At 42.2% G+C, this 12,500-nt stretch overlaps 1 protein-coding gene across 1 annotated transcript in view; it reads right to left on the bottom strand.

Annotated features, from left to right (window-relative positions):
* The window catches only part of Chmp4c (charged multivesicular body protein 4C), a 25,724-nt gene extending 18,128 nt beyond the window's left edge, over positions 1-7,596 (bottom strand). Inside the window, exon 1 of the mRNA XM_028767501.1 lies at positions 7,303-7,596. Coding sequence (XP_028623334.1) covers positions 7,303-7,492 — 190 coding nt within the window. The 5' untranslated portion in view covers positions 7,493-7,596. The remainder of the gene's footprint in view (positions 1-7,302) is intronic.
* Between the last annotated feature and the right edge of the window lie 4,904 nt (positions 7,597-12,500).

Here is a 12,500-nt window from a genome sequence, read left to right on the forward strand (position 1 = left end):
TCTCTCTCTCTCTCTCTCTCTCTCTCTCTCTCTCTCTCTCTCTCTCTCTCTCTGTGTGTGTGTGTGTGTGTGTGTGTGTGAGTGTGAGCACGCACATGCTATAATGGATGAGTAAAGGTTAGACAACAACTTTTGCTAGTTGATTCTCTCTCTTCCAGCCCTGTGAAACCCTCTATTTACTCCAGAAAACAAACAAACAAATGAAAAAATATTTAAGGAACAATCAAGAAAAAAAAAAACCTAGTTCACTCCATGCTGCATAGTACCTAACCACGTGGCTGAAGTATGTTTTATATAGAGTCCTTGTCAGGGTCTGAAGGGACATCGAGAGAGAGGTAAGCTAGAAGTTTTTAAGTGACAGTTTAAGTGGGTGGAGTTCTTAGGGCAAGTATAGATTCTTGAGGTTATCCCATTGCAGAATGAATGTCTAAGTGGTGTTTCTGGGGCACCATGGGGCAGGGTGTTTTCCATTAACTTATTTTGAAGAAGCCAGGGGGACAGTTGATTGTAAAGTATCACTTACATGGGTATTGATTAATGTTCTAGTTATACAACTCAGTTTTCTCCAGGAGCTAGCATACTGAGGGTAGCACAAAACAATCAGATAACCAAAAGCCGAGAAAACAGTATAGATAATGGATAGTTTTACCTTGAGTGTGGAATAAATCTAAGATTTTCCATATTCTGAGAGAGCCCTGGATCCATAAGAACCAGACACATATTCCAGCGGAGCCATGGAGTCAACCTAGATGCCCACAGATGAACAGATGGAGCAAATGCAGTGTGCATGGTGCCAGTCAGCACCCCATCACTGTGAGAACACCGAGAAAAACACCCTGAAGGCTAAAGGAGGAAAGGTTTCCTCAGGTCTTAGTTTTAGACTTTGTTCCTGGTCTACAGTCTCCATTACTTAGGTCCTGCAGCAGAGCTGAACATCTTGGCAGGGAGCAGGTGACAAGAGTCTGTTACTTCATGACAGCCAATAATCAGGAGACTGAGGGGAGAGGTACAGAAGAGAAACAGAACTCCCAAGTGCATACCCACAAGATCCACACTCTTAAACCACCTACTGAGTTTCACTGAAGATGCACCACCTACTGAGTTTCTATCATCTTCCAACATCCAATCAAATGACGTCCCATCAATAGATAAGGTTCCACTGATAAGATCAGAGAAGTAATGACTAAAAAAATCCGAATAGCCCACTTTTGCACATTGCTAAATTGGAGACCAAGCCTTTAACATAGCCTTTGGGGAACATTCTAAATATAAACAACAGTGTGTACACCATAGATTGTTGGCATCCAGAAGAGTGAAATTTTGTTGAATGCAGGCAAATGGAGAACTAAAAGATTTTGTGTTAAGCAAAATAAGCCATACAGAAAAAAAAAGTACCTACTGTTTGCATTCATATATGGAAACAAAACAACTGAACTGAACATAGAAAGGCAACATTAGAGATAGGAAGAGAAACTGGGGAGGATAGGACAAAAGAGGATGGACTCATCAAAGTTGATGTATGTATGTATATAAGTATATATTTATGTATATATGTATGTATATAGATGTGTGTATGTATACAGACACCTATTAATTTAAAACCTATTAGTTTGAAAAATTAATATGCATTAAATAATGGAAAGAAAGCAAGAGCAGTCAGTTCCTCCAATTCAGTGGCTACTGAATAACAAGTCACATGTTCAGTGAGGATCACAATCACTGGATGTGTTCCGAATCAGAGTGTGCTGTCTACTAAGCAGCTCCTAAATTAGAATCTCCAGGGCTTCCTGGGACTGAGCATTTTAATAAACATCCAGAAAAAATTTCAATTCCATGGCCCAAGAGCCACACACTTTGTCTTCAGAAAGGAGGTCATCATGTAAGCTACCTCTCCCAGGAGGCTGTCTCCATTCTCCTGCAACCCATGGTTGTCTCACTTTACCCAAGTTGTGCTGGCATTCAACCAGCCGACTCTTTGGCAGCTCTCTTTATATCAAAGTCCTTCTGCTCTCCAGTGTCTGAGGTAGAAGAAGTCGTTAAAGACAACTGTACTAAAAAGTTAAGTCAACAGCATAGAGGGCTCCTCCCACTGAGATAAGAGTAGGCTGTGAACAAAGTCCCACTCCATATGAATAGGATGTCGGTGTATTAGTACACACCTGTCTACTCACACACACACAGCCTTGGCAATATCATGTTTGCATCCAATTCCAAAATAAAATTCAACTTTGTCCATTCACAACCCTGGCTCCCAAGGGAAACTGAGAACTCTGCCTTGGAAACTCATTTCCCCAAACAGACCCCTGTGGAGAGCAAATGGATCCGGCATCACTCTTCACTGGAATTGAGTGTATAATGACCCTGAAGAGGGATTTTTTTTCCCTAAATTTGCTTACCCGGTCTTTTCTATCAACACGCTCAATGCCTAAGGCCTATAGATAACCCTCGACCAGATCCACACCTTCTCACTTGGAGTTCCTGCTCCACACATGTGATTGGGCCCTAGACAAGATGAGCAGCTGGGTCACGACTAGAAGGCGGAAGGGGCCACAAGGCTTTAAGGCAGGGCAGCATTCACTCTGAGGGTCACAGTACCCTGTCCCAGGCTTTTTACCAGCCTTTCTCTAGCCCCAGCATAGTAAGCCAGCCTTAGCACAAGAAAAGTCTTCAAGGGAATGGAATCTGGGAAGTTGAGGGAAGGGGGACTTGGAGAAGTGCCTGCTGTATATATGAAAGGAGATGAAGATTATTTAATGCTATTCTGGAAGAAAAATCTGAGCTAATTTTAACTTCAAAAAACTTGTTATAGACGAGGGGCTGATATTTACATTCCACTGAATGCTTTTCACAGTGATGTCACTCATCCAGACGGCTCTGAGCATCTGTGCTCTTGCTGCCAAATGAGAAGTCATTAGTCAGGCCAACTGACTTGTCAGAGAACAGAGCTGCAGAGTGACAGGAAGAACTACAAATCAAAGCAGCACTGACTTCTCTAAAGCCCAGCTTGGAACAACAGCACCCAGTACTCTGTGTCAAATTATAATGACTAAACTTCAATATTGCATGCCAGCCATCTATCTGGGATGACATTTTAAAACACCTCAAAAAGAAATAAAAACAGACACCTCTACGGGGTGGGGTCAAATCAACATGTCAGCACAGGTTTGAGGTGTGATACCACACAAGTTAGCTTCTGAGGCCACCAGCCTGGGGCATAAAGATTTAGGATGCTTACCCTATCTCAAAGAAGTATACAAATATTCATTGCTCTTGGATCCTGGGATGTGGGAAGGACTGGGAAGCTGGGAACAGGGAGAGACCTAGATTTTCAACCTCATTAACAGTAGAAAATTACAATGGACTTAGATTTCCCACCCAGGGCAGAGCAACTGGAAGCCCTTTTTTGAAAACCCGATACTGGAGTCCAGTTCCAAGCAGTTAGATGGGAATCTCTGGAGTAGACGCTGGTGTCCAGGTGACCTCAGTAGACAGGCAGGACCATACACTGTTCTCGGTGACACAGCAAAGTAGGGACAGAGTAAGTGATGTATAATAAATCTACTTTTGCCCAAAACAGATCACTAGGTATAAAGCAAGAGTTCTAGTAATCTGAATTAACTGTACTTAAACACCTCAGGCCTCTTGAAGTTTTTAATTAAATTATAAATCTTTCTCCAGCTGTTTACCCTTTGGGACCGTCAGCTCCTTGACATCGTGACACCACAGGTGCAGAGGCCAATTAGTTGTGTGCATTTCATACTCTTTCCAGGACACAGCAAATGATGACCTCTAGAGAAGTCTGAGGTCAGAGGTCAGGGTTAACCTCTTGTGCATTTCCTTACTGCTAGTTATAATTCAACCAATTTTCAGGAAAAAATGGATCAGCATGAATGTTGCTAAGCAAATATTCAGTAGTAAGTTGGCAAAGCAACTTGTTTATCTGATTTAGAGACCAGTGAAACTCTAACTCTGTCCTTTCGGGTGCTCCAGTACACCATGTTTAAAACACTGAAGCAGGCAGTGACAGTCCCTGGAATATGCCCTATGGAAGAACATTCCATCAGAATCCATCCCAACCAGTGGACAGACATTATCCCTGATTTTAGATCAAATAGGTACCATGTTGACATTTACTTATGGGTCCAAAAGATGCCCATCACCTATTCAAACCTGGGGGACTAGAAAGGACCCTTAAACCATGGTAGTCAATCTACATATTTACAATATTTGTAATTTTATCAACGAGATTCATTTTTGGCATGTATTTCGCTTATTTAAAAAATAGCTAGGGTTGTGGATGGTGGTGTGAACCGTTAGTTCCAGCACTCAGGAGGCACATGGGTCTCTGTGATTCAAGGCCAGCCTGGTCTATAAAGCAAGTTCCAGGACAGCCAGGGCTGTTAGACAGAGAAATTCTGTTTTGAAAAACCCTTCCAATACATACACACACATACATACATACATATATATACACATACACACACACACACACACACACACACACACACAGAGTAGCCAGGAGTGGTGATGCATGCATGACTTTATTCTCAAAACTTGTCAGAACTTGTAATACAGGGGCAGCAGATCTCTGAGTTCAAGGCCAGCCTGGTCAGCCTGAACTATAGTGATCCATTAAATTTAATAACTTATGATTTGATATTCAAAGAGCTGGTAAGTTGGAGGAACTGTTTCATTCCTAGTCTTTCTCTTTCTGTTGTCATTCCAAAACCTGAGTGAGAAATATCTACTTCCTATGACCTCTGCTTACTCCAGAAGAAGCATTTCAGGAGCTTCTCGTGGGGGCTTATGAGCATCCTGAATTAGTTTCTTAAGGAAGTTCATATGGTTCTTATGATACAAATTGTTTGACATTGTAGTTCAGTGCTTGGGTTTCAGAGCAGTCTGCCCTGGTTTCTTTATTGTCTTCACTGTCAGAGAATTCCAGGTCTTTTTTTTTTTTTAAGATAAATAAAAACTAAGTTACCCATTTCACCAGTAAAATACCCTTTGAGTATTCAAGATGCTGTCTGTTTCTGTTGTGGAACATTCATCACTGAAGAACTTGTGGTTTCTGGTCTCACAGTGCCTGACCGTTCAGCTAGGATGCTTGACACATTAGGTGACCATCTATGGAAGCAAAGCTTCAACTGAGAATGCACTGTCTCCCATATTACACTGTAAATTACAGCTAATCTAACAGTGTCATTATGTAGCACAGGGACCTTGTAGTGCTCAATATTTTGGATCTTATTTTCCTATATTTCTGAAAGTATTCTTAGTGGCTGGCTAATAAAAGAGAATGGCTGTGTGTCTCTGGAGTTATCTGGCTTATTTGGGAGACACAATGCTATTGCTGGAGCTTCTAATGCATAGGCCTGTGACTAAATCATTCCATAGCTTGTATTAAAGATGGTCTCATGCAAGCCAGCCTCTGCTTATTCCTAGGGCCACTGGATTGAACTCACCTATCTAGATGATGAATCAGTCTTTGCTCCAATGACTGCTTGCTCACAGTGCATTGTAACTTCCCCAATTTAAGGAAGCTGGGTTGGTACTCAGCATTCTCTTCAAATGTTTCGTCCTTGTTTATCATGTAAGCTTGTGATACACCTTAGGGCACCGTCACTGGAAGCCAATATAACCCAGATTACTTTGCATTTCCTCTCTGAAAGCAAATCTACATTTTTATAAGTTCCTAGAAGTAGATGTTCAAATTCTCATATTAAATAGACATTTATTGAGTTACCACTGAACACAAAGCAAAAAAACCCACAGAGTTCCAAACAAACGACCAGGTGTCCATGCTATGACAGACACTCAGCAAGTCTACAGAGCGCACGGCTAGCCAATGAGGAAGCGTGGCCTCACAGCATGAACACTGACTTTTTAGCCAGCTATAATTATGGTCTCTGTTTAGAAAATGTCACCGAATTTAAGTTCCCAAAATATTTTCAACATGGAATAAAAATAGAAACCAGTCCTTAACTCTAAGCCATGCTGTATTGTGGCTAAAGTCACAGGCAATAGCAGAAAAGAATGAAACTTGGCCTTTTTGTCGTGGTAATAAGAGCGAGTATATCCAGGCCCTTCTTTTATAAGAAGATGAAGAGCCAAGGTCACCTCCCTGAGACGTCACAACTTTCCTGAGTTGAACAAAAGAGTGTCAACAGGGTGAGCTAATTCTTCCCAGGGCTTCACTGTGACTAACCTGGGTTGAGGATGTGGCATTTGCCTGGCATGCATGGAGCACTGGGTTCTACCCTCGGTACCTACAAAACCATCATGAAAGATACAAAGGAAAGATGGGGAAAAGAGGATGGGCATGAGGAGAAAGGTTCCTTCCAGGAACTATTTATAGTAAAGAAGCCAGACATAGGGTTACAAATATTCAGAGTTCATCAGTAAGCAAACCCGTTGCCACTTCCAGTGAGCAGTGCAGGGAGGGGGGTCTCCACTGCTCTGGTGTTAGGAGCTAACCACTTCATCTCCTCCCTGGGTTTGCATGTACACAGCATACCACTGTGTGCTGTTGAGACTATCCTAACAGAGAGCACTATGTGGCACAAACCAATGAACTCTGAAAAAGAGCAAAAGGTTCAAGGTGTGACAGGCTTCACCAAGAGTCACTTCTGACTCAAAGTCCTTTGTGTGTACTAAAGGCCAGATAGGAAACTTAATATTTAATACCTTGATTCTGGATTTTTAAGATTGCAAGTGCACAACAGGCAGCTGAAGTTTTCAATAGAAAGAAACAAGATAAACCAGAACATCATAGAACATGCTTCACCAAATATTTATTTACACATAAACTGTATTTGTGACTTGAACACAAACATACACTCCAAAGTTAAACTTCCTTTGAATGCAATATTTTTAAAACTCAAATATAATACACAAAACTGATGAGGAAAATATCACATAAAAAAGAACTTTAACAAAGAAAGTGCCATTAAAATCCAAGACATGAATTCAAGACAAGAGAAAAATGGTCAGTAATATTCATATTGACTTTAAAAGTTTTGATTCCAGGCTCATCGTGAATTGATTTGGGTCATTTAAATGTTACATACAAATGTTGCTTATCTCGATTACTAGAATTTTTGGAGCTAAACATATTGCCAGCTTGGCAAGCGCCTAGCTCAGCTCCCTTCAATCACCGGGCCCTGTGGGGGGAGGGTATGGGGAGGGTAGGTTAGAAAGGCAAGCCAGCCGGCCTAGATGGACGCAGACTCATAGATGGAGATTGTCCCCAGGGAAGGGCTGGGAGTGAGTGAGAGCAGCTTGGCCTGGGACACAGCCTACCTCGCTTGTTCTGGGAGCCGTGCTTCTTGGCTAAGGCGAGCTCCCTCTGGATTCGGTTCTCCAGGTACTCCTGCTTCTTGGCCAGCATCTCCTCGGTCTCCCGGAGGCGAGCCAGGGCCTCCTGGGCGCTGGGAGCCGTGCGGGTCCGAGAGGAACGGGACCCTTTGAAAAACTTGCCCAACTTGCTCATGGCTGAGGAGTGCGGGGCGAGCGTCCCAGCAATCTGGAGACAGGTGAGCCACAGTCGGAGCCAACAATGCTCCTGGGAATCAACAAGTTGTTTCGGCAGGTGACACCCACTCTCGGGCATTTCCTGGCCCGGCTCGGCCCCGCCCTCGAATAGCCACCCGGGAAGGGGCAGGGCAGCCTGCGCCACCGCCCTCTGGAAGTCAGGGAACCCAGAAAAGTTGGCCAGGAGCAAGGGACTTCTTTGTCTGCACTAGGGACACATCTAAGAGCCACTGCTGAGAAAGTGGCTCAGAGAAAAGCAAATCTATCCAAGGGTGTCTGGCCAGGCCGGAAAGATGTGAGTGCAGGTGGCTCACCTGAAGATGCAAGTGCTCTTTTGAGAGTGTGAGAGAGTTCACAGTGTTCCTGTCTCCAATCTCTTTTCTTATGAGCAAGAATATTCTGTCACGTTCCTCTGAGTGGGTGTCCTATGCAGGACACCGACTTTTCCGACCATGAAGATGTGGGCACAGCAGAGGCTGTGCTGGCTAGGCTAGCCTCTGTATGTGTACAGTCCCGTGTGACGTGTGCTTGGTGATCTTCACAAAACGATTACCACCCCTTTTCTGAAAGGACTTCTGTATGTGCTTAATGGCCATATTCGTTTCTGTAATTAGGAATACCAAACGTACAGTGTGACTGCTGTGTATCCGAACCTTAAATGGGGCTGCTCCTGTGTTTGGATCTTTGTCAAACACCTTTACATGGATATCCAAATAACAGAAAGTAGAAAATACCCTGGAGAAAATAAATCATCTTTCCTCCGTGGTGATTTTATCTGCCTTACCTCTTGGAGGGGAAGCAAAGCCTTTGGTTTGATGCTAGAATACAACTGGAAACCTATTTGAAGTGCTTCGTCAAGAAATGGCCTGCGGCATATTAGCCATTTCCAAGGATTTGCCTAATATGCCACACTGCCGTATTTGAACAACATCATCAGAATCTATTTGTGATCATAAACAAACCACTGCTAGAGACAGCATCCATCAGTGACAAACTCACCTTGATACCTAATACCAGTAAGCCAATCAGTAGTGCCATCATGGCCAATTAATCCATTTGTATCCAACATTGTTGTATCTAGCTGAAATTTTTGCCAAAAATTGAACATTGAGATTACTAGTAACACACATGCACATTTGTGGGCTTGTGCGCACGTTTGCACACACACACACACACACACACACACACACACACACAGCCATAATAGCCGCAGGTTCTTGTATTATCCTACTGACCATCTAAAGCATATGGTTAATAACATGCATTTTACTCTAATTTGTTAAGTGTCCAATGTAACCAGTATTTTTGCTAACTATCGAAAGCTCCTAGAATATGTTTCCTTCCTTACTTTCTTGATCACATCATGCAGCTGTTCCCACTGCTGGACACTTGACCTCCCCTTTATTGGGTGTGTTCTAGATCTAGATCTATGATGCTGGGAAATCCAGCTGGAACTTGCTTTTTGAAGTTGGAAGTAACCATTGTAATCTGTCGGGCACCCTCTGGGTGTCATAGGTACTATCTGCATTATCAACTGTGTGTAGATAGACTTGACAAAATAGCTATTTCTACATGTCTATTGTAATATCTTTTTAAAAGTCCTGCTGACTCATTCATAATTACACAAAGGTGTCTTTGTGAAGCTGCTGCATGTCTACTCTTTCCAGGATAAAAATAGTTTATTTGTTCCAATAGATGAAGTACCTCAGACTCAATCAGTAGCTGGGCCAAATTCACAAAAGCAATCAGAGTGGAAGGGACGCTTCAGGCGTAAATCCTTCTTCGTTGGTCTTACCAGTCCGGTCTGGTGGTGTGCTCCCATAGTTCAAGCAAGCTAGCCTGGGCTGCACAGTAAGATTTCATTCTTTTCATTGTTTATACAACTTCCCCACCAAGAACAGAAACTCATTGAACATTTGTTTAATTAGATAACAAGAAATGAAGGAGAGGTTGTTATGACCTTGAAAATATTAGATCCTATGGGGGCTCCCTCATGGAAAAGACTCATTCTTATCTTAGCACTTTTAAAAGCCTGTCGCACTTCATCCCTGGTGAGGATTATCCAATCCCAGTGGGCCAGCTCTTAACACATATACATACAAGCATGCCTAAACGGGCTCAGCAGGTGTGTGTGTGTGTGTGTGTGTGTGTGTGTGTGTGTGTGTGTGTGCGTGTGTGCGTGTGCGCGCGCACACGTGCACTCGATGTGTGCATGCATGTGCACTTGTGTGCGTGTATGTGTATGCATGTGTGTGTATATATGTATGTGGATTTATAGATAAGTGGATGGGTCAAGAACTTGAGAAGGAATTGGGGGCTCAAGGGAAGAGTTGGGGGAAGGAAATGATGTAAATATAGTATTTGCATACAAAAGTCTCTAAATTTTTTTTAATTAAAAAAGTTATGGATCCCATAAACATTATTAAATTCATGTATACCTAAATAGAAATGTATCCAGTATATTAAATCATTATCTGGTGGTCTACCAATTATACATTTTGTTTGGTGGTGGTGCTGAGAGAACATTGAACACTCCGAACCTGGAACCAAAGGGTAATGAGCTGTGTAACTAGCTCCCTCCTCAGTCGTCCACGAAACGCACACAGACCATCTCTCCATCCTTCCGCTGTGGGGGAAAGCTTAGCGGGTATAATGAAGAACAAATAGAAATGCTTTCTGTTTTCACAGAGCTTGCAGCTTACAGGGAACCCAAAAAGTAAACAAATTGTTTCACAGATAATAGACTTGATAAAGGAGGGTTATAACAATTTCTGAGGAGAAATCTGGGCATTATAACAAACATAGAAAACAGATCTTGTCATGAAATCAAAAAAGAGCATGGGGAAAAGGGAAAACTAAGCTGTTATTTGAAAAATGAAAAGAAGTCACAAAGTTTGCACAGGGAAATTAGTGCCTAGTAAATGAATTTCCTTCATGCACTTAGTTACTGTTTTCCTTGAGTAGATTTCTTAAAGATTTATTTGTATTGTTATTATCTTTGAGTGTGTATGCAGCTGTGCACACTCGAAAGTATCCTCAGAGGCCAGAACAGAGTCAGATCCTTTGGAGCTGGAGTAGAGGTGGGTGGCAACCACCCAATAAGGATGCTAGGATCCTAACTCGGGTCCTCAGGATAGAGCTGTGTACTGCCCAGTTTTATGTCAACTTAATACAGGGTACAGTCACCTGAGAGAAGGGAAACTCAGTTCAGGAAATGCCTCCCTCCATAAGACTGGGCTGAAGACAGGCCTGTAGGGCATTTTCTTAATAAATGATTAATGCTGATCCCAGTTCATTGTAGGGGGTACCATCCCTGGGCTGGTGGTCCTGGGTTCTGTATGAAAGCAAGCTGAGCAAGTCATGAGGAGCATGCCAGCAAACAGCACCCCTCCACGGCCTTTGCATCAGCTCCTGCTTCCATGATGTTACCCTATATGAGTTCTTGCCTTGACTTCCCTCTATCAACAATGGCTCTGGGTATGTAAGTCAAACTTTGTTCTCCCCAAGTTACTTTTGGTCATTGTGGTCATTTGAATAAAAATGCCCCCTAACTGGCTCATAGATTGAAAGTTTGGTCATTAGGAAATAGGAGGTGTGACCCTGGAGTAGGTGTAGCCTTGTTGTAGGAAGTGTGCCACTGGGGGTGGACTTTGAAATTTCAAATGTTCAGAAAGATGGCAGTCTCCCTGTCCCTGTCCCTGTCCCTGTCCCTTTCCCTCTTCCTGTCCCTGTCCCTGTTCCTCTCCCTCTCCCTCTCCCTCTCCCTCTCCCTCTCCCTCTCCCTCTCCCTCTCCCTCTCCCTCTCCCTCTCCCTCTCCTTCCATATCCCCCACCTCACTCTCACTCTTTCTCCCAAGATCTGAATATAGAATTCTCAACTAACCTCCTTAGCACCATATCTTCCTGCAAGTTGCCATGCTTGCTGCCGTGAAGATAATGGACTAAACCTCTGAACTGTAAGTTAGCCTGAATTAAACATTTCTTTAGTTTCCATGGTCACAGCAATAGTAACCCTAACTAAGACAGCCATGTTTTTTCGTCATGCAATAATAACCCTAACTTAGACAAGCAAGAGTGCTCTTAATCACTGAAATCACTTAAATCATGGCTCTATAAAGCTTTGAGTGTATTTTCTATTCTCTATGCATTTTTTGCAGCCTACATTCTTGTCAAGGCATGATGATTAATAAAGTAGTATATTGTTCTATAATATGAAAGAACACTAAAGAGAATTTTAATACAAAATATATTATACACGAAATACCCAAATATTATATTAGAGTTTGAAGGAAGTCCATAGAAAAGAATGCTAAGATTTCCTCTGAAGGCACACAAAGTTCAGATCACATGGGGTCTGTACTATGCAGTAAGGGTCTCATATTTTAGCAAAAAAGATAAAAATCAATGGATACTTAAAGAATCTAGTCAATGATTTATAATCCAACAGAAAACTACGTCATCCACTGTAGTGTGTACTACTTTCAAGACCGCATGTGGTATGCAAACAAAGCACATTTACATTAAAAATCATTCCCTTCCATTAATACATAAGTTCAGTGGGAGAGAGATGATGCTTCCCAGCAAGTAAACCATCCACACATACATTAGTGTTTAACCCAGCAGTGAGATATAGAAAAGAAATTTGTAAATCAATGATTTAGAAACTGAAAATAACACATTAATCTTCATTCAACACTCATCTGACAAATGTGGTTTCATAAAGAGTTCTCAGCATCTGGAGTATTTTTCATTTTCTAATCTCAATTGATCTCAGCTAATAAGGGGCCTCTTGTTCAAAAGAATGATCTTGTTCAAGATGATTTACCATGGTTAAGATGGCAAAGGAAATTGGAAATTTATAGATCTGTTAAAGAGACCTAGATGTCAAGCTAATTGATACATTTTGGCTACCCTTTGAAATTGCATCCATTTTTAGAATGTCGAATGAGCTCTCTAAAGCAGCAAAG

This window comes from Grammomys surdaster, unplaced genomic scaffold (assembly GCF_004785775.1).
Source record: "Grammomys surdaster isolate TR1022 unplaced genomic scaffold, NIH_TR_1.0 63, whole genome shotgun sequence".
Lineage (NCBI taxonomy): Eukaryota > Metazoa > Chordata > Mammalia > Rodentia > Muridae > Grammomys > Grammomys surdaster.